Source organism: Myotis nattereri (genome assembly GCF_964212035.1).
Source record: "Myotis nattereri genome assembly, chromosome: 2".
NCBI lineage: Eukaryota > Metazoa > Chordata > Mammalia > Chiroptera > Vespertilionidae > Myotis > Myotis nattereri.
The window spans coordinates 208,247,257-208,269,987 of record NC_138076.1 but is presented as its reverse complement, the minus strand read 5'-3'; the positions used below and the strand labels follow the sequence as shown (position 1 = coordinate 208,269,987).

Sequence of the window (22,731 nt, the reverse complement as noted above, 5' to 3'; positions counted from 1 at the left end):
TGTAATACACATATCCCACTGGGGAGAAAGAAAAGCTGAAATCCTGCTTTTCACATGAAGTTCAGGAAGGAGGTGTACATAGCAATTTTCCAGGAATGATAATATCTTATAACTGGTATGTATTTTTCAGTCCGGAATGCCTGCAGTGAGTCTGCACCAGTGATACAAAATGACTATTAACTGGTCAGAAAGCATTTCCCAGGTTACTCAGGCTGACTTGTTTGCATAACAGTGGACAGTAAATTGCAAACGCCCTTCAAGATGGCGAATGTTGGCTTGTTCCAGGTAGTTCCACACCTATCCTGTGTGTACCTGCGGCACTTGGCACACCAAGAACAGTCAGCAGGGTGGAGCCGATTGGTGGGCCTCATCAGCCATCTGCGGAGCAGAATTATTCCCACAGCTGATTGTTCATGTCAAAGTTTTCATCAGATAATATCATAGCAAACCCACTGATGCAATGTTCAGCAGCCTCTGCCTGAGGTTAAAACCAACAGTAGTTAGCATATTAATGCAAAAAGACCCATTGGAAGGCCAATGGACTTTGATATTCAGCAGGGCTGAAAATCAGCATAATATTGCCCTGCTATGGGCTCCATGGCTCAAGGCAATTCCTTAACTCAGTGGTAGGCAAGCTGCGGCTTGCAAGCCACATGAGGCTCTTTGGCCCCTTGCGTGTGGCCATGAAGTTTCAATCACACTGTACGTGCGTGCCTGCACGTGGTATTTTGTAGAAGAGCCACACTCAAGGGGCCGCAGTTTGCCGACCACTGCCCTAACCTGATAATCCTTTTACTGTTTACCAAACTTGACCTGTGATATGCCTGTATGCATTGCTAAAGGGCAAATGTGTACTCAAGTGATTAAAAGCAGACGGAACCCAGTTTCGGTGAAAGACTCTTCATGAAAGAGACACCCTGGTCCCCAATGCCTTCTAAATTCATATTTCTTGTATAGCATTTTCATTTGTGCGTTGGCCCCTCCTTCAGATCCTGAACCCCCACCGCAAAAGGTTGCAGCAGCCTCATGATCAGCAAAATCTTTTTCACCTCCGATGTTGACATTGTCTTATTTCAGTTATACATAAAGTAAAAAATTGTTCTCCAAAAGCAACAACAACAAAAGTGTGCAAGTGTGGCTGGTAAGGCTAACTATTCAGCTCAGGGTCAAGAACTGCCTCTAAATGAGTTTTGGTGCCAAGTTTACACAAAAATAGACTGGGAGTCTCCTAGGCTCACCCAGCCCCCACCAAGCTGTCTTTTGCTTAGTAGCTGGCAGAAATATCTTTTTTTATGCCTTTACTTTCAGTGTTTCCATATCTTTAGAGTTTATGTGTCTCTCATGTGTATGACACTTACATGGACTTGTGTTTTTTAAATTCAATCTGTCATTATTTGGTGCATTGAGTCTACATGTGTTTACATTACCAAAATTATTGATATACTAGTAGCCCTGTGCATGAATCTGTGCACTTGTAGCTCACTGCCCCGCCCTCCTGTAGCTCTCCGCTGCTTGTAGATTGGTTGTGATGTTACAGCGTCCTGGCTAATTTGCATATTCTTCTATTATTATATTAGATTTGTACTTACTTTTACCAACTAATCTTTTGAATCCTACTTCTTTTTCCTTCTCTCAACTCTTTTTAGTTGATTTTTTTTCTTATCAATTCTTATTTAAATATTAAGAAATACATATGTTCTGTTTCTATTCTTTTCATGATTTTTATTGAATTTTACCATGCACATTTAATTTGGCAAAGTCTAATAGCCAACTCTGCTTATCAATAGCATAAACACCTTAGAATACTGTTGCATCTGTGTTGGGTCTGCCAGGCAGGCAGTCAAAAAATAGAAGATGCACATGAAGTGAGAGAAGCAAAGACAACTGGAACCTGCAGGTCTGAGCTGGAACCACAAGGACAGACTGTAAGTAACCACATCAGTTTCTCACCACCCCCAAGGCTCCAGTGGAGGTTACCTGCAGAAGAAACTGGTGCCCTTTGCTGTGAAGCTAAACACATAACTGGCCAAAGAGAAGTAGAAACCGTAAGAGCTGGGACCTGATATCAGGATTTTACTGAGAAATCTGCTAGTCTTATAAGGCTCTTCTTTTGCAGTGATGTCAACTTCATCTGAGTGCTCTGAAGATCTTCTCTTTGACTTTTGTGTTCTGAAGTTTTAGAATGTGAACCATCAGATAAGCAACAAAGTGCATGAGCTGAAACAGCATCCCTTATCTGAACTAAAAAGAAGTTGGCTACTGCTTCACAATTGCCTTCTAAATCTGTTACAAAATGTCTCTGATCACCCATGCTATCTGGATCCATACAGGAAAGAAAATTCTTGGAAATCTAGTTCAGCCAGGCTAAGTCAGCACAACGCAAATCCACCGCAATGCTTACCATTGTCTTTGCTTATCCTTTGTTCTTACATCTCAGACTATTCTTCAAGGACCACATTCCTTCTTCTTGAAGAATGTGCTTTAAAGATGCTTTTAGTTCAGGTATCTTGGTGGCAAGTTGTCAGTTTTTATCTGTACATATCTTTGTTTCACCCTCACTAATGAAAGATGATATAGTTCTTGATTGAGAGTTATTTTGACTCCAAAATTTGAAACTATAATAATATTGACTCTGGCTTCCATGGATGCTGTTGAGAAAACTGCTTACCATTTTAATTGTTATTTTTGTAGTGATCTCAACTTTTTCTAACTGTTTTTAATATCTTCTCTTTGACTTTGGTGTTTTGTTGTTTTAAAACGTTGTAGCCAGCATTGTACCACTTTTTATTTGTCCTGTATACCCAGGCATGCCTCTTATATCCATAGATTTAAGTTTTTCATTACTTTTGAAATACTATATCTGCCATCTATTTAATGTTGCTTCTTCTTTGCTCTCTATATTTTCTCATTCTGAGATTTTGATTTTTAAACACTCTCATTCTGTTGTTCGTATCTCTTAACTTAATAATTTTCATATTCTCCAACTACTTGTTTCTCTGTGTTATATTTTGGGTAATTTCTTTGGTTTTATCTTCCAATTCACCACTTTTTTCATCACCTGTGTGTAATTTACTATCTAACTCGTTCACTGAGTTTGCTGTTTCAACAGGTTTACATACACACACTTAAAACTATACATATGTATATGTATAGCTATATATATGCATATATATGTACATATGTATACATATATATATACACATATACATATATATGTATACATATTCTATCTTTCTTTCATAAATTTGCCTGGTCATTCTCTTTAGCTTGTTCATTGTTATGATTTTATTCTTTATTTTTTTAAACATTTTAGTCATGTAGTTCAATAATCCATAATCCCTGGGACCCTAAAGCTATTGTTTGTTGTCACTACCTATTTTCATATATATATATATATATATATATTTCAGAGGGAGAGAGAGATAGAAACATCAACGATGAGAGAGAATCATTGGTACGCTGCCTCCTGCACGTCCCCCACTGGGGATAGAGTCTGCAACCCAGACATGTGCCCTTGACTGTAATCGAACCCAGGACCCTTCCGTCCTCACTGCCTATTTCATTCATTCACAGAGATTTGCTGATCTTTGACAACGAGTCTTTTGCTTCATCTCAGTTTGAGTGACTCCCGTTATCCCAAACTGAGGACACTTTACTCCAGGAGGGACTCCTTTCTGCTTTTGCTTGAACTCAGTAATGCCACTCTCTCAGGATCACCTTATCCCTCATCCCCAAGGCCTTGACCTCCCACAAGAGGCCCTGGTCCAGGCTCCCCACCTCATGGGCATCCCCAGGACTCAGTATTCTACCAGCAGCATTGCCTGTGCATTTCAGGACAATCTCAAAATGGGGGCCAAGTGGATTCTGGCCCCAGCTCTGACTATGGTGGGCAGGGGGGAGACTGGGGGGTCATTGGAGAACCCCACCACTTCTTGCAAGGCTCATAGTTCTTTGAAGCGTGTGCCTTATCTAGGGTTTACTTGTTCTGCAGTGGTTGGAGCTGTCCATGAATCTGGCCAAGCAACACGTGAGAAGCCAAACCACAGGATTTGTGTGAGCAGACGTGGCAAGGTCTGTTTAATGTTTCTTAAAGGGACGTTTCGTCAGGTGTCCCCTCCCGGCCCGGGGACACCATCGGCTCAGGGGGCTGTGTTGTAGACCTTGTAGTCATCCTCCTGGGTGATGTGCAGCTTCCAGGGGAAGAGGCGCTTCTGGGAGGGGAGCGCGTGGGCCTGCTTCACCATGAGCCGCACATCCTCATCTGAGAGCAGCCGGACCAGGTCCCCGTCAGCGTCCCGGTAATTTAAGCTGATGTCCTCCCTCTGGAACTCTTGCCTGGGTGGGAAGGATCAGGGTGAATGACCGGGCCAGCCTTAGGCCTAAGCATGGGGGCTGAGAGGGAGGCCGAGGGAACTCTTCTGGTCCTGAAAACCAGAAGTCGGAGCTTGGCACAGGCCTCATCACCTGAGTGGTCCAACCTCCCACTGTACAGACAGAGAAAGTGAGGCCCACGGGGGAGGCGGGAGACTTTCCCATTAAATTAGTGGCACAGCCTGAAATGTCTTGTGTATAAATGTGTTGAATACCCAAGATCTGTCACGCAGAAGAGGTGCGGGTTGGCAGGTACATAGTAGAGCAGAATAGAGCCCAAGAGGCACCCGTGTGAAATGGCTGAGGACTGGGACGACCTGATGGTGGGTACAGGGGGCTGGGCACTCTGACTGACTGGCAAACACCTTGATCCCCAAATTCCACTCCTAGAAGATCATCCTAAGGAAATTATCAGGCAAGTCTCCAAAGCTGTGATCACAACATTACTCCTGGTGGTGAAGAGGCACAGGATAACTTAAGAGGCCTTAAAACAGCGGTTCTCAACCTGTGGGTCACGACCCCTTTGGGGGTCAAACGACCCTTTCACAGGGGTCGCCTAAGACCATCGGAAAACACATATATAATTACAACTTGTTTTTGTGATTCATCACTATGCTTTAATTATGTTCAATTTGTAACAATGAAATTGGGGGTCACCACAACGTGAGGAACTGTATTAAAGGGTCGCGGCCTTAGGAAGGTTGAGAACCACTGCCTTAAAAGAAGGGGGTGGCCACAGTAATTCATACTGTGCAGCCAATTCTTTATGTGGGGGCGGGATGGGGTGTGTGCTGAAGAAACCTGAGTGTACATCAAATAATGAGAGGGGGGAAAATATGAGGTGGTTTCACTAGTTTTTACTTTTCGGGGTTTTTGACATTCTTTTTTTTTTTTTTAAATATATTTTATTGATTTTTCACAGAGAGGAAGGGAGAGAGATAGAGAGTTAGAAACATCGATGAGAGAGAAACATCGATCAGCTGCCTCCTGCACATCTCCCATTGGGGATGTGCCCGCAACCCAGGTACATGCCCTTGACTGGAATCGAACCTGGGACCTTTCAGTCCGCAGGCCGACGCTCTATCCACTGAGCCAAACCGGTTTTGGCAACATTCTTAAAAAAATAATGAATAGGTATGACGTTTATAGCCAGGAAGGTAGCAAGGCGATTAAAGTAACTGCCCTAACTGATCGGGATCTTGGGAGACGGTAGTTCCCTGATGGTGCAGGATCCAAGTTCAAGGTTTTCACCGAAAGAGACTTTAGCTCCAGCTGCAAAGCCACACTCACAAACTGTGTGACCTCATCCAAGCCCCTTTGCCTTTCTGCAGCCCCCCACGCATCTCTAACACGGGGAGCTGACACCCAACCTGCAGGGCTGGGCCGTGTTTAAAACAAGAAGGCAAAATAGATGCAGACATCACCGAAGGCATTGTGTTTCCCCTTCTGATCCCTCCTCCAGGGTCTGTGACCCATTCCTCCGCCCGTCCTCTCCCCCGCCCCCCTACCCCTACCCCCTGGCCCCTCACCTCATGAGCTTCAGCAGGTCCCTGAAGAGCGGGGTGCTACTGATGTCTTCCTCCACTGCGATGTCCCTGAGGGGGCAACCGGCATCGGTGAGAGGCACTGGGCCCGGACGGGGACCTGGGGATGAGGCTGGCCAGGCCACGATGGGCCCTGACACCCCGTTATGGCTTATCCGGGGGACAGTCAGGGCCACTGCGGGCTGGAAGTGTGTGCATGGGGGTGGGGCAACATCGTGTCTGATGTGGGTCTCACGGTCCAGTATGTGACAGGGAGGTGGGAGGGGGGATGGCCAAGGAGTGTGGACCGGGCCCTCCCCCAGGCCACGCACTTGATGGTGCTGATGGTGTCCTCATAGTAATAGCAGCGCAGCCAGTTGGTGGGGTCGTCTTCCTCGGGGAAGTCCTTGAGGATCTTCACGAAGGACCGTGGGAAGATGCCGGTGGCTCCCCGGACAGTGCCCTGAGGAGGAAGGAAAAGGCCTCCTTGTCTGCGTGAAGTAGGGCACCAGGGCCACACCTCGGGGCCCCCAGCGCCTTCGTCATGACCAGCAAAGGCGGGGGAGTTTGGGTTCCCTTCTGGAGAGGGAGGCGAGGTGACCAAGGTCACCGAGCTGTACATCTAAGAAGAGTTTCCTTTCTGCTGTCATCTTTCATCCATCCACCCATTCACTCACTCGTTCATTCACAGATTCCCTGAGCACCAGCTACATGGCTGAGACTCTGGCACTGAGAGTGGATGACAGTCCTGGCCTTCCCTCACGGAACCCTCACTATAATGGAAAGTGACACGTGCAGGTAAATAGTGAACTTCGTATAGAATCAGGTGTTAACGTGGAAGACAGAACAGGGAGGGAGAAGGAGGAGTGGTTCCCACTCATTCATTCATTCATTCATTCATTCCACAGATCCCACCGAACACCCACGTGAGACGCAACAGCCAGCCGTCTCCCTCTCAGCCCAGGCTCCCGCCTAAGCGTCCCCAAGACCCAGCCACTGCCTGTGCTTTGCACACGTGTCCTCCTGGCCCTCCCAACCCTGGGGGAGACATGGTTTATGTCCATTTTACAGACGGAGAAGCAGAAGCTCCACGTAATCTCCTCACTTCTCCCCGAGTCTCCCCTCCACCCGAGGCCAGAAGTTAGCCAGCATGCTGAGGCAAAGAACTCTCCTGAAAACAGGAAGGCCACACACATGCCCCGTTTCCGGAGCGTGGCCCAGCCATACTCCTTGGGCCGCTGTCAGAGCTGAGGACCGTCTAACTCAGACTTCCAGGACGGGGGTAAAATCAAAACCACCAAGACTAATGGTTCTGCTCCTCTGCAGCCGGAATGCCGGGCCCCTCCCCTGCCCTCCATGCTCCCCTCGGGGCCTGTCCCACATCAGCCTTCAGACACCACCGCCCAGGAGCCCTGAGAGAAAGGAATCTTATTTAAGAATAACAGGACCGGCCCGGCCGGTGTGGCTCAGTGGTTGAGCGTCATCCTAGGAACCAGGAGATCACGGTTCGATTCCTGGTCAGGGCACATGCCCGGGTTGTGGGCTTGATCCCCGGAGGAAGTGTGCAAGAGGCAGCCGATCAATGATTCTCTCTCATCATTGATGTTTCTCTCTCTCTCCTCCCCTTCTCTCTGAAATCAATAAAAACATGTTAAAGAAACAGAAAAAAAAAAGAAAAGAGCAGGACCTAACATAAAGGGCTGCCACTGGGCCAGCACCTGCCACCGGTGATCTCCCACCTCCACTGAGAGTCCCTGTGAGCCCTGGTAGGGGCCGCACTTGCGTTTGCTGCGTGCGGGGACAGCGCTATGACCAAGTCAGGCCCTGGCTCCAGAGCCTTTAACGCTCTCAGCAGCCTGGCCCCGGCGGACGCCCCACACACAGGCTCTCGATGGGCCAAGCCCCGAACAGCTACGCCTCGTTGAACATTTCCAGGAACCCATGAAGAAACTGCCAGCATTGCTCCAGCTCACAGAAAAGGAAGCCACGGGGTTGAGCAAGTTTCCCAAGGTCACAAAGTCACTTAAAACAGGGCAAGGACGTGACTGCAGGCAGGCCGGCTCCAGATTGAGGCCTCCACTGCTATCTTTCCTTGCCACCTGAAGCGACAGTCATGACCCCCAGGTTACAGACCAATGCATCTCAACAGCGGGGGGTGGGGTGGGGGGACTTGCCCCCCGGGGGCAAATGTCTGGGGAGATATTTGATTGTTGCAACTGGAGCCTTGCGACCGGCATCCAGTGGATAGAAACCAAGGATGTTGCTAAAGATCCTACAGTGCACAGGCCGGCTCCACAACAAAGTACTAACCGGGCCAATGTCAATACCACCGTCAATACCGCCGTGGCTGAGAAACCCCGTGGCAGACCAAGAAATTAAACCCAGCAGGTTAATGGGTTAAGGTGGCCTCAAGCAACCGTTTCTTGGGGGCAGGCAGAACTAAAGGCAGGTGTAGGCTCCACAGTCATCTGTCTCCCCAGGGACTAGATTCCCACCTGCCCAGGTCCATCCTCAAACTGCATCTTCCCTGGGGACTTCCTTGACCTCCTATCATTCTCTGATCCTCTCACTAGACCCAAAGCAATCTTACCTCCACCCTCACCTCCATCCTCACTTCTAACCTCGCCTCCAACCTCACCTCTACCCTCACCTTCACTCTCACCTCCACCCTCACCTCCACTCTCACCTCTACCCTCACCTCCACCCTCACCTCTACCCTCACCTCTACCCTCACCTTCACTCTCACCTCCACCCTCACCTCCACTCTCACCTCTACCCTCACCTCCACCCTCACCTCTACCCTCACCTCTACCCTCACCTTCACTCTCACCTCCACCCTCACCTCCACTCTCACCTCTACCCTCACCTTCACTCTCACCTCCACCCTCACCTCCACTCTCACCTCTACCCTCACCTTCACTCTCACCTCCACCCTCACCTTCACTCTCACCTCCACTCTCACCTCCACACTCACTTCTAACCTCGCCTCCAACCTCACCTCCACCTCACCTCCACCCTCACCTCCATCCTCAGCTCCACCCTCACCTCTACCCTCACCTTCACTCTCACTTCCAACCTCGCCTCCACCCTCACCTCCACCCTCACCTCCAGCCAGTCTTTGTTGATGCGACTGAGAAGGAAGACCACATCTCCAGCTTTGAAATTCAGCTCCAGCTTGCTGTTCCCCGTGAAGTCAAACAGGGCCTGGGGAGAAGAGTGGAGGAAGGCGGGAGGAAGGAAACAGGCGCTGAGTTCCCACTAAAGTGCTTGCTTGGTGTCCCATTTAACAGGCGAGGAAGCTGAGGCTCGGAGCACGAGGGACTTGTTGGAGGCCACTCCACTAGTTACCGGAGCAGCCGGGATTAGAACCCAGGTCTCCCGGACTCGAGAGTGGGTGCTCCTTCCACAGGTGTGGTGAGCACGGGAGGGAAGGAGCCACTCTCCCTGGATCCAGCCCTTTCCCTGGCCCTCAGGCCTGTGTGGGCTCCAGCGCCCCCGGAACCCGCAGGCACTGACCGCACTGGCTCTGAGACGCACGTGTGTATGTGTGTGTCCTCGGGGAGTCATGCGCCCCTGGAGGACAGGGCCTTGTCATCTCTGCGGCGTTAGTCCCCAGCAGGGCTGGCCCAGGGGGCCCGGGAACGCTTGCTGAATGGGTGGCGGGACACTCTCTATTCTGCCTCCGTTGCTCATCGTGTCCCCTCCTCACAGCTGAGCCGGGGGCCTCGGTGACCAGTGACCAAGGCGGAGGCGGGGCCTTTCCTCCCGGCAGGACCCAGCCCCACCCTCGACACAAGCCACACCCAGCAGGAGGGCTCCCACTGAGGGTGGAGCTGCCCAGAGGCAAAGTGGGGGGGCAGGCCTGCAGGTACCTCTGCTCTCGGAGCTGCCAAGCGGTCTAAGCTGGCGCCTTGCGGGGACTCGCTCTTGCTGCAGAGAGAGAAGAAGGGCTGTCAGCACTCCCGGTTCTCTGGGCCCAGCTCTCCGCTTCTGTGCCAGAGGCAGGTACAATCACTCCTGTGGGCCATCACTCACCCCCCTCTCCCTTCTTGCTGCCCCTGGAGGAGAGATTGGACCCCTTTGTGGACCAGGAAGCAGAGGCTGAGAAAGGAGGTGGGGGTGAGAGTGGGAACACAGCCACTTAGAGCCCGAACTTGCCAGACATCTCACATATGCCTTTCTTCTACTCCCCAACCTCTACAGTTATGTTATTATTCTAACTAGAGGCCCGGTGCATGAAATTCGTGCACTTGGGGAGGGTGGTCCCTCAGCCCAGCCTGTGCCCTCTTGCAGTCTGGGAGCCCTCAGACATCCTTAGCACTGCCACGGAGGCAGGAGAGGCTCCCGCCACTGCCGCTGCTCTTGCCAGCGTGAGTCGGCTTCTGGCTGAGCAGTGCTCCCCCTGTGGGAGTGCTCTGACCACCAGGGGGCAGCTCCTGCACTGAACACCTGCCCCCTGGTGGTCAGTGCGCACCATAGCAACCAGTTGTTCCACCGTTTGGTCAATTTGCATATTAACCTTTTATTATATAGGATGCTTCATCGAGGACACAGGCGTGGGGAGGGGACATGCCCTGCTCCAGGGCCCAGGGATGGGATTCAGCCTGTGCCCGTCTGGGGAGGTAGCTGGGCACTGAGGACACTCCCAGGTACTGGCTGGAGGCAGGAGGGAGGAGCTGGAGGCGGGGGTGCCTCCCCTGGCACCCTCAGCAGCAGCAGCCTCGCCTTGGGAAGCCCAGCCTGATTCAGTGGCCGATTTTCAATGATAATTTTCTGCAGGACAGACTGGTCTCGGTTTCTTCCCTGCCTCCAGGGAAAAGAGGGGGGCAGAGCCCCTGGTTAGGAGGAAGTGGCCCTGGGCTCTGGCCCTGGGAGTGCTGAGGTGTCACTTACACCTTCCGGGTGCGTGGGCGGAGCCTGCGGAGCGCCTGGGGCACCTGCTCCGAGTCGTAGGGCGACTGATAGAAGAAGATGCGGACGTCCTCGTCCATCAGCACCCAGATGGGCAGGCTGAGGAGGCTCTGTGTTTGGGCGAGAGGTTGGATGAGACGGGAGGGTGGTCATGAGCAAGGCGTGCGTACCCCAGCCCCACGGCTCCATCCCTCCACCCACACTGCACCCCCTCTTCTCTGCCTGGTAACAGAAAAGAGGGAGATGTTAACCATTTCAATGGGCTCAGGTAACATTTCACAAAGAAGAGTTCGTTTGGAAAAGACCTCCAGGCTGGACAGTGCAGGTGATGCCACGTCACAGGACACGGCAGTGCCTGTCCAGGCTCTGCTCTGAGAGCCCCACTGTATGACCTCACTCCGTCTTACCGCCACCTGGGAGTTAGAGCCAGAAAGGTGCAGGGACCTGCCTGAGGCCACACAGCCCAGCAAGTGCCCAAGGGGGGCACTCAGGGCCATCTGCCACCAACGCCCATCCCTTAGCTCAAAATGAGACAATCGGGGGGAGGGAGGAGCAATCCCCTAAATGATCCAAAATAATAACAATTGGTGATATTATGGCCTAAAAAACACTTCCTATACCAGGGGTGGGCAACCTCTGGCACACGTGCCAAACATGGCACGCCAGTAACTTTTGCTGGCACATGAAACCCTCTCTTATAATCTTCCATTTACAATTTTTTTCTTAATATCGACTTCTTTATTTTGCAGATAAATTCAGTGTAGGTGCATCTTAGATAAATAAATAATTTTTCATACAAGTTATCTTAAAGACCATAGACATGGATTGACGAGAGAGGGGAAGAGCAATTTCTATGCCTCTGCCCTAACTCTCCCTGCCTTCCTAGATCCGACCAGTGTTTTGGTTTCATCCACATATGCTTGTGAATCTTTGTTCTCAGTGATTAATTTTGTTAAGTCTCGCAATAGGAGTAGCCTGGCGGATGAAAGTAGTAGCTCGTGCATATCTCTGGAGGTCACGAAATATAAACCTGATGTAAAATCTCTGTCATCAGTGATGCAGCAGCAAAAGTCCCACTGATAATATCAAACGGAGTCAAAGTTTTCTGTGGAACTATCAGTGTACATGTATACATTAAAAAATAAATGTATTTTTCATCATCATATACTGTGTTTTTGTCGCTCGAATGAATTTTATTATTTCTTCAAGGTTCTTCACATACGTACACCTTAAGAGATATCAAGTAGGCGTAACATGTTCTCAAAAAATTAGGGTTGGCACGCAGAAGAATTTTGAGTCAGAGATTTTGCTGGTTTTGGCACACACTCACACAAAGGTTGCCCACCCCTGTCCTATACTTTATCATATATCACAATTGGGGAAACTGAGGTACAGAGAGGGACAGTGCCTGGCCCAGTTGGCAGAGCTAGGAAGTGGGGGGGTCAGGACTCTCACTCGATCTGAGGCTGGGAGCACCACCACGATGCAGACCATGAGGCGTGAGGACCCAGGACCGCACAGGCCCCAGGAGCTCTGTGCTTAGCTCTGGGTGCTGAACCCCCACAGATGCGCAGAACCCAGACCTCCTCAGAGAATCTCATGGAGGCAGTGGGAGGAGGGGGACGGGGGCGTCAGGAACCCCATCCCTGAGGAACTGGGAGCACAGAGCCTGAGGAAGACACAGCTGTCCCAGAGGAGGGCTGGGGGGCAGCCCAGAGTTGGGTCTGAGCATACAGACACTGAGCCAGGCTGCACCCAGATCTAATCCCGGCTCGGCCGCTCACCAGCAGGGTGACTCTGGGCCTCCATGTGCTCATTAATAACATGGGGGTGATTCCAGCATCTCCCTCCTGGGATTGTGTAAGGATCAAATAAAAGGATTACCCCACAGAACCCCATCCGGCATCAAGCAAGTGACCCGTCCAAGTGAGATCTCACCAATGTTGCTGTTATTTTCATTACGACACAGCACAGTGGGTAAGAGCACAACTAGAGTCTCAGAGATGTGAGTTCAAATCCCATCCCTCCTACCTCCCTGCTCTGTGACACTGAGTGAGTGACTACCTCTCTGTGCCTCCCTCCCTCATTTTAAAATAAGGTTAATAGTATCTAATGCACAACTCTCTGAGGGAAGCAAATAAGCCCATTCATCTTTCTGCGGAATGCATACCAAGAGCCCCCCTGTCGCTAGTCAAAGTGCTCACATAGTTCCAGGCCATTGTCACCATCACGTGACCCACATTCTCCATCAGGAGACCAGTGTGGGGAGGGACCCAGGCTCTCCTAAGAGCTGTCCAACAGTGGGACCAGCAGCCTGGGTCAGGGGAGAGTGGTAGTGAGCTTCCCATCTCCGCAAGTGTGCAAGCACAGGATGGGGTCACCCCAGCAGAGCTTCCTGCACTGACTGAGCTCTGGGCTTCGAGGAATCAAACTGGACACCGCGAGGCAGGGGTGGGGTCCTCCGGGCTGCTGGCTGCAGAGACTAGGTGTGGGATGCAGGCTCCCAGCTCTGCAGCCTCTTCCCCTCCCTCAGAGCACACTCTCCTCTCCCAGGTCTTTGAGCGGAGGGTGGGCCTTCCAGACACCCTGGAGGAGCAGCTGCCACAGCGCCCCCTGGAGGGGAGATGCCTCCACCGCTGGTTCCCTAGCCACCAGAGAGGGCAGGTGGGCCATCTACCCCTCCTCCCACCTCCACCGTCCTTCTACCCTCACTCCTTGGGGAGTCATGATCTCAGTTTCCAAAGCACCTTCATGTCCTTTTCTCAACGGATCCCCACGCCACCCCTAGGAGACCTGGAGGCGCTGCCGCATTTCATAAGCGGGAAACCCAGGGCCCAGCGAGGATGGGCAACTCACCCCAAATCTCCGAGACAGTCGATGTCCGAGCAAAGACTACAGCGACCCTAGCTCAGTGCTCTTCAGCCGTGAGAGCGGGGAGGAGGGTGAGCGTGCCTCTGGGCTATGAGGACGCTTCCTTCTCCAGTTTCCTGCAGCTGCCATCCCGCATGGCTTGTATGCCTCCAGTGACAGTGTGCTCACTACCACACGGGGAACATGGCTCCTTTCTTGCCTAGCTCCGTTCCATGAAAGGCCTTCCCACACCAGCCTGGTCTCTGCCTTTCAGAGGCCCCTTCCCCTGCCTCCCCATCGCCCAGGGATGCCGACAGTGTACAGGTTGGGGAATAAACAAGGGCACCCAGCCAGGCCCTGAATGACACTAACTGCAGCCTGGGCCCTGGCAAGGGGGCCTTCCTCCCGTTGGCACAAAGATGCCGTGTGAGGGAGCTGGGCCCTGGCCCCTCGTGCCCCGCGGTGGAGGCCAAGCCACCTGCCCATGTTCCACTGGGCAGTGAGCACCTCGGAGGCAGGCAGCGGGCCCCAGTCACCCCGGTATCAGAACGCCCACACAGGCACTGTATTGGTCAGTTCAAAGTGTGGCTCCTTGTACGTCTCCATTGCTCTGGCGCCATCCCCACGCCCTGGAGCCCTGAGGGCCAGGCCTTTAAGGATTGGAGATGTGGCTCATCAGAGCCAGAGAACCAGCCCCAGTTCCCAAAGCTGTGCTCAGAGATGGTACCTGGGCCCCCCACCCCTCCCAGGTGCCAGGGTGCGTGGCCCCGCCGTTACCTTCATGTAAGCGTTCAGGGCAGGTATCCGCATCTCGGCGATCTCCTGCTTCACACCCATGTAGACTTTGGCTGAGGAGAGACGAAGAGCGGTGGGTCCTGGGGGCCCAGCCCAAGCACCGGGTCTCTGGGCTCCTCCCCGCGGGTCGAGGTCCCTCCCCTCATCTTTCCAGGCGCAGAAGTGGCCGCTCTGTACCACCCCACCGTCCAACTCGCATTCTCCGAGTCACAGGATCACCGGCTGGTACTTGGCTTGTGTTAATTGTGTATGTGTTACCTGGCTGCCGCCCGCCCCCCCACCCCCGCGCGCACGCACACACACACACATACACACACATACACACATATGCATACACACACATACATACATACACACATACACACACACGCACGCGCTCACGGCCGTGTCCCCATCACCTAGGAGAGGCCCTCATCTCTGCTGCACATCCAGCCGCCCGTCAGGAACCTCACTGTGCTGGACTCACCCCAGAGCCATTGGGTCAGAATCCCTGGGGCAGGGCCCGGGCAATAGGAATTTTAAATCTCAAGTGACTTCCAATATGCCGCCAAGATTAAGGACCACCCGTCCAGAATGTTCCCCAAATCAGCACATATTTGCTGAGCGGATGAATGAATCCTTCTTCAAAGGCGAGACCGAGTGTCTGGGGGGAGAGGGACACAAACGTCCCCTCCAGGAGCCGCCCGTGGGGTGATAGGGCCCCCTCCAGGGGGGGCCCCCCGCCCAGAAGGGAGCCCTGGGTCTAAAGGAGACCCTGGAGGAGCAGCAGTGAGGTAGGAAGGAGCTGGAAGACGCTGGGGCCACGGAAGTTTGGAGAGAGCTTCCTGGAAGAGGAGGCAAGACCATAAAGACGAGGCCTGAGAGGCGTCCGTGTCCACCGAAGTCAGAGTGAACCGGCCGCAGGCCACATCCGAGGGGAACTCAGTGGAGCAGGAAGAGCGGAGGCCGAGGCGGTGGCCTGAGCAGCGGGTGGGCCATGGGAAGGGGCGGCAGCGAGCGAGGAGTTATTGTAAAAGGAAGAAAGGAGTTATTGTAAAAGGAAGAAGAGCCCTGCCGGTTTGGCTCAGTGGATAGAGTGTTGGCCTGCAGACTCAGGGGTCCCGGGTTCAATTCCGGCCAAGGGCATGTGCCTTGGTTGAGGACGCATCCCCGGTGGGGAGTGTGCAGGAGGCAGCTGATAGATGTTTCTCTCTCATCGATGTTTCTCACTCTCTGTCCCTCTCCCTTCCTCTCTGTAAAAAAATCAATAAAATATATTAAAAAAAAAAAAAGGAAGAAGAGATCCTTGAGGGGTTTGGGATCAAGGAGGCTGTTGCAAGAACGCTCGCCCACGGCTCCTGTTTGTGTAGAGATGGAAGAGGTGAGCCTGGGTGGGAGCTTGGTGGAGTCGAGACGTAAAGAAGGTGAGGGTACAGGGCACACGTGGACAGGCTGCCTGGGGAGACCCTCTGGGAGCAGGAGGGACCCTGCTTTCCTCTGCAGCCCAGAGAGGGGAAGAGGCAGGAGCAAGCAAGTCCAACTCCAAAGGCGGAAAGAGAAGCCGGAGTCCCTGGGGTTGGCTGCAGCCCCTCCCGGAGCTGGTGGGGAGGAACCGCGGGCATTTGTAGACAGAGAGGAAGCAGGAGCTAGTAGGGGTGCGATTGCGCTCGAAGAAGGAAAGGACCCACAGGGCTCTGTCTTTGGGGGAGAGACGCTTGTGTGTGGCCTGCGGGGCGTGCAGGGTACCCCAGGACCACGTGGGTGGGGATTTCTCTTGCAGGGCTCGACAGGACAGGAACTGAGAAGTCGCAGAGCTGGGAGGGAGAAGGTGGACATGGCTTTGTCCTCGGCCAGGGGCCAGCTCTGCCCGCAGCAGGCCTGGGAGGGGCCGGCCTACCTGGGAGGGCGGGCAGGTTGCAGGTGAGGGGGCTGGTCTTGCTCTCGGGCCCGTACCGCTCCTCCAGCTTGCTCTGCAAGGCGTGGAACTGGCGGTAGCGGCGGTAGATGAGGTACTTGGATCCCCCTTTCGTCTTCACCTCGATGACGAAAACCTAGGACAGAGGCCAGGGGGTAGGACCTCGGAGGCCAGGGGCGGGGGGGGCGGCTCCGGGCTCCCAGGGTTACAGCAGGGATTCTTGGTCGCGGGCCGTCCTGTGCACGGTGGCGTGTGGGGCAGCATCCCCGGCCTCCACCCCCTGGGTGCCAGTAGCGCCCCCACCCCACGTGGTAACAATAAACATGCCCGAGGGTACCGACTGCCACATGCCCCCTGAGGGCAGAACCACCCTGCCAAGGACCGCTGGGTGGAAGGTAAGAGACGGGAGAGTTGAAGGTTCTGAGGGCAGAGGTCAGAGGTCAGAGGGTGAAGGTCCAGGAGTCTCTCTTACAAAGTGGCTGGTGAAGCCCCTCTTCTCCTCGATGTCAGCGATGTTGGCTGAGATGGCCACGTCGTCGGGAAGCTGCTCGAAGTCGCTGAGGAGGAAAAGGAGCCTGTCAGCCGCCCGATCGGTTCAGGAGCCACTGGGTGTGAGGCAGCGTGCAAAGCGAGCCGGGGTGAGTCCACACTCCACGCTCAGCACCCCTTCCCGGCCGGGCCATCACGGCACCCCGCCCAGCCAGACCCCACGGCACCCCTTCCCGGGCCAGGCCCCACGGCACCCCTTCCCGGGCCAGACCCCACGGCATCCCCTCCCGGGCCAGGCCCCACGACACCCCCTCCCGGGCCAGGCCCCACGGCACCCCTTCCCGGGCCAGGCCCCACGGCACCCCCTCCCGGGCCAGGCCCCACGGCACCCCTTCCCGGGCCAGGCCCCACGGCACCCCCTCCCGGGCCAGGCCCCACAACACCCCTTCCCGGCCGAGGCACCACGCAGACCAGTCCTCGGGGGTGAGGGCCTCTGGAGATGGGACATGTACCCACGGCCGAGTTAAAATCTAACAAATCACTTTGCAGTTACCTGACCCACCCAGGACCAGCCCATCAAGCATCTCCCGTATCCAATCCTGTTCTCGGTGCTGGGTCACAGCGGTGAGCAGAGGAGCATATGCCTCAGAGAGAGAAGGGCTTGTCATGCCCAGGTTGGGAAATGTCACAGAGGAGGGGACATTTGAGCTAGGTCTACACAGACCTGGAATCCACCAGGCAGAGGGAACAGCGTATGCTAAGGTTCTGAGGCCTGAGGATTGGGCCCAGGTCAACTGGCTGGAGTCTGATGTCATCAGGGCTGAGCAGGCAGCTGAGGCCAGGCCGAGGAGGGTCTCCAGTGCCGAGCTGAGGGAGTTCTACAGGCGATAGGGAGCCAGCACGGCCTCAGGAGTGAAAACAGTATGATCTGGCTTTAGGAGGCCAACTCAGGCAGCCGTGTGGAGGAGACAGGAGATCAGAGACTGGAAGGGACAGAGCACCACTGGGAGGCTCTGAAGTGCCCTGACTGGGAGGTGATGTGACAGCGGGGACAGGAGGGAAGGACAGAAACAGGAGATACCACTCTTGGCCGACAGACACGGTTTCATCTGTTGTGTCCCTTGTTCCTCACTATTGACCAGGTTCCAGTTTTGTTCAAGGTGGCAATGTGCCCAGCTCCAAGGTGACAGGTCATGATTGGGCCAAGCCAAACGTACAGATCCCATTCCTGTCTGCCAGACTCCCTTGCAGCTAGGAGCAGCCCTGTGACAAGTGTTGGCCAATGAGACCTAAGAGGGGCTCTGTGGCAGGGGCCTGTTGGAGAGTGTTTGCTTTCCTGACCCAGGGAGAGGGGCAAGGCCGGCATGGTCTCCTCCTTTTCTCCCTCCGGCCTGCCGTGAAGGAAGGTGTGACGTCTGGACCTGCAGCAGCTACATTGCATCCACGAGGCAAAAACATGAGGGATGCCAACGGGATCTCTGAGATGCTGGTCCTGGAGTCACTGAGCTGCAGAACCCGCTGCAAACCTCTGTGCTTCTTGTTATTAAAGAAATAAATAAGTGACCCCCCGTTTGTTTCAGCTGCTACCCGTTTCTCTGTTCACTGCAACCTTCTGCATTTCCAGTGGACACACCACCCATCTGCCCGTCATTCCTGAGTTGTGACCAGCAGGGCTTGGGGACTGTTTGGACGTGGAGATGAAAGAAACAGCGGTGTCAACAGTGACACCCATATGTCACCCATATCCTGACCAGGATGGTGGGAGGGGAGCAGCGCTGATGGACTCCATTTCGGGCATGCTCATTTGAGAGGCCTCTTGGGCACCCAGGTCAGGGTCCAGCAAGAGCTGGTGTGTGGCTCTGGAGCTGGGTTGGGGGCATCTCAGCTGCAGAGGGAGAGGTGAGGACCTCGGCAACTGTGGCTAAGACCCTCAGCGAAGAGCAGTGCACAGGGGGAGGGGCTGAGAGGAACAGGGGGAGGGAGAGCAGCTAGCCAGCGGAGGCGTGGACAGATGAGGAAACTAGAAGCAATTGTGACTCTGCTATGGTAGCAATTGGGAAACAGGGAAGGAGCCGGGGGCAGGGGCTGCACCTCCAAAGCCTCAGAGCTGGCCAGGACTTCAGGAGAAACGATTTCAAAGTCTGCACACCCAGGCCCAGCCGCTGCTGGTTCCCAGGTGACTGGGCTGCTTGGCATCTCAGGCTACCTCAGGACGGGACGCAGGAGGCTGCCATGGGGCGGAGTGGGGGGGGGGGTGTGTCTCAGGGGGGCAGTGGGTGGGCAGAGGAAATCCCCTCCACTCCCAGAGTCACTTGTGGCCACTGGCAGCCTCCCCACTCACTTTCCACACATGCCCTGTGGTGACACCCTTGGGAGAAACTTCCTCCTCCGCTCGCTCCCCTGAGGCTGTGCCTCTCGTGGGTGTTTCATCTCAGTGGCTGGGGGTGGGCAGGAAGGAACCGGAGGGGTGAAAACGGCCGCGAGCAGGGAATTGGGCAGGTTGGGCAAGAGTAACCACGGCTGACATTTCCTGAGCCCCCTCCAGGCACTCTTCTAAGACAGGGTCCCCTTGCTACAGCCAAGGAAACTGAGGCACAGAGAGGCTGACAAGCTTGCCCAAGAGGCAGGGCTGTCCCTGGTTTGAAGATGAACTCAGATCAATCCCAGCCCTGCCCAGCCTCAGGCTCCCCATCTGAAGTAACAATAGGAGCAAGCCCCTGGAGTCACCCCCGCAGCTCGGAGGTTCTGAGCACATCGGACCGGCCTCTGCCTGCCTGGGCCTCACAATGACAGAACCCCATGGGCAGAGGTGCAGCAGGAGCCTGGCCGTTAGTCCGTCCCTCCGAGAGTCAGTGTGTGGCGGGCAAGCAGCCGCTTCTAGGAGGGGGGCCCGCCCATCAGGAGAAAAGCAGGGCGCGGTGCAAGTTTGAGGGCCCGTGGGCCTGAGGGCTGAGGAGGAATTCTTCCCGGAAGCCTCCTTGGCCAGCACGAAAAGAAAGAGAAACTGACCACAGGGTGGCAGGCAGGGGGAGCACTGAGAACCAAAGGCCCTGGCCGGCCAGCGGGCAAGTTCAAGGATCCGCAGTGGGGGGAGGAGGGGGTCTTCTGAGTGCATCTGAGCACAGAGCTGGCGGGAGAAGCAATGAGAGAGGAAGCAGGTGCGGCCGGCAGGGCCCACTGCCGAAGGGCCATGTGTCTTGCCCCGGGTGGTGGGGGTGAAGGAGACGCCATGACAGGAGGGCATCAGCCTGTCTGTGCATACCCAGGGCAGGAGGGCACAGACAGAGAGGGAGACCCGAACCCCAGTACCCTAGGACTCCTCTCTGTGCTCTGGCTCCTCCCCCCCTCTGTAAAATGGGGATCATAAGTGCACATCCATCACAGGAGAGTCAGGAGGCCCCACTAGAGAACCCCCATGAGAGCAGGGACCTTGCCCACTCTGCACCCCTAGCGCTCGGAGCTGCAGTGGGCACACAGTAGGTGCTCAACAAGGGCCCTCTCTGTGTCTGTGCTTGAGCAAGTCCTCCGGTGGGCGGGGCGGGGATGGTCTGACTGCCTGCGGAGCAGAGCCGGGGGCGGGGGGGGGGGGTGGGGGGGTGGGGGGGTGGGGGCGGGGTTGAGGGTGCAGCAACCCCAGCTGGATGTGCCCCTAAAATAACCATTCCCCCGGAGGCCTCAGCCAGGACCCCTCAGAGCTGAAGTCAAGTGAGAGCCCCCTTGGCCCAGGATGCTCAGGGCCCATACACACGCGTGCTGTTCACGCAAAGTCCACTCGGGAGCCTGGACAGGCGAGGCCGAAGGTTGGAAAGACCCTTGGGCGGCAGCCAGTTTAAGGTTTGTGGTTCCTGCACACAGTAGGTGCTCAAAACACGTTTGTTGGAACTAAACTCACTGCCCTCGCTTAGCCCTTTCCATCTTCGGACAGCTCAGGCCTTAGAGATGTCTGGGAGGCTTGTCACTGGGGGACTCTGTCGTCCGCCCATTGGACCCTCTGCCTTGCCCTCGAGCAGAACGCCCGCGGGTCCCACTCTCAAACAAGGCCTCGGGGCAGGGAAGCCAGTGGCTCCGGGGCTGGGGAGGGTCACGGGCAGCTGAACAGGGGCAGGGAGCCATGTCTCTAACCCACGTACCCTGAGGAATGGGGAGTGCCACCGCCTCCAACAGCAGCTGTTTCCTGAAGGCTCCAGTTTGCATGTGAGGCCCAGTCTCCAAGGAGAACTTGTGGGGAAGTGGGGCTGGGGTCTGGGGGGATGACCTCACCCCAGCGCCCAGACCAGCTCTGTGGCTCACCAAGGCCATTATTGATCCGCCCTGTAAACACCAGCCTCTCCTGCCCCGCCCTTGGCACACAGGCAGACGAGCTTTCCTTCCACCATCCAAACCCGGAGACCGCCCCCCCGCCAGGTTCCATTTCCGGCCTGATGCCCCCACAGCCCTTTGCTGCCCACTGCAGCCCACACCATCCTGGCGCATCTCCGGCGACCCTCGGAGTCACCTCCTCAGAGTCTGCACGCTCTTTTTCTGATGTCACCTGCTGTTCCAGGAGGACAGGAGCCAAGCCCAGAGTCCTCAGATCCCCCACAGTTTGGATCACAGGCTGGAAACATTCAGAAAATGCTGCTATAGATGAACCCAAGCGCTGGTGAGGCTGTGCTCCAAGCCCAGGCCTTGCCAGTGACTCCCTGTGCCCCAAGTAAGTTCTCTCTCCTCCTTGGGCCTCGGGTTTCTCATCTGTACAATGACAGGACTGGACCAGAGGACCTGAGAACATTTTCCAACTCAAAGGTCCACTCATTCATTCATTCATTCATTCAGCATAGCTCGTACCAGCGTTGTTCTACTTTCTAGGGATACAGCAGTGACCAAAAGTGACAAATACCGCACCCTCGTCAAACTCGCTTCTAAAGGGGGAGCCAGTGGTCAAGAAAACAAATGAGTTCGAATAGCATTGCAGTAATATGAAGACGGTACAGAAAAAGAAAGCAGGGCAAGGGGTCAAAGAACAGAGATGGGGCAGTCCGGGAAGGCTTCTGGGAGGAGGTGGCATTTGAGCCAAGCCCTGGATAAAGAGGGAGAACAAGCCAGATTCTGTGTTCTGTTTGAATTAAAAGATGAAAAGCCATTACTGACCACAGTGTGGAGCAGTGAGCCCAGCCTGGGAGACAGATCACCCGAGTCCCCATCCGGACCCTGCCACCCACTCCCGTGTGACTCTGGGGAAGTCACTGCCCATCTCTGAGCCTCAAGTCTTCATCTGTGCTTGCGGGAGGTGAAACAGCAGCCCAGTTTCCTTAAAACAGTTCCAAGACTCTACATTTCTGAGTATTTAGGTTCTGACTCAACTCCGCCTCTCAACTTTTGCTATTATTAAGTGGCTGCAGGAGGCCGACCTCTGTCCCCGGGCCTGCTGGGAACAGTGAGGAGGCCCAGCTAGGGCAGCGCCCTGCACTCACCTCTCAGCCCGCAGCTGCTGGGCCACGGCCATGGCCGTCAGGGGTCCAGGAGAGTGGGAGACGGAGGGTCTCACCCAGCCAGGCCCAGACTGAGTTCGCCTTTCACTTCCCTCCAGCCACCCTGCATCTGGGCTGTGGTCCCAGGAGCCCCAGGGAGCCGCCTGTGGGGAGGCCCCACCCCCGATTCTCTCAGCTCTTGCACAGGCCCCTCCTTCAGGCTCTGGGTCTGGCCAGTGGCCCATGCTTCCTCTTCCTCACCTCCCAGCTGCGCTGATTTGGGGAAACGCACACCCCCAGATGCCAGGTTTCCAGGGGGCCACTGATTTGGGGCCTTTGGGAACTTCCTCGAGGCCAGTTCTTGCTGCCAGGCCTCAGGTGGGCATGAGAGAGCCCCACTCCGTCAGAGACAGGGTCTCAGGGCTGGCTTAGCCACCACGGGCCCTTG

At 54.9% G+C, this 22,731-nt stretch overlaps 1 protein-coding gene across 1 annotated transcript; it reads right to left on the bottom strand.

Annotated features, from left to right (window-relative positions):
• Window positions 1-4,050: 4,050 nt before the first annotated feature.
• NCF4 (neutrophil cytosolic factor 4) lies at window positions 4,051-22,414 on the bottom strand. The gene is made up of 10 exons (XM_081084634.1): window positions 22,287-22,414; window positions 16,817-16,901; window positions 16,327-16,480; window positions 14,433-14,503; window positions 10,788-10,915; window positions 9,767-9,824; window positions 9,000-9,098; window positions 6,227-6,357; window positions 5,901-5,966; window positions 4,051-4,335 (listed from the first exon to the last, which is right to left on the bottom strand). The coding sequence occupies exons 1-10, from the start codon at window positions 22,316-22,318 to the stop codon at window positions 4,140-4,142; spliced, it is 1,020 nt and encodes a 339-aa protein (XP_080940760.1). The 5' UTR covers window positions 22,319-22,414; the 3' UTR covers window positions 4,051-4,139.
• Between the last annotated feature and the right edge of the window lie 317 nt (window positions 22,415-22,731).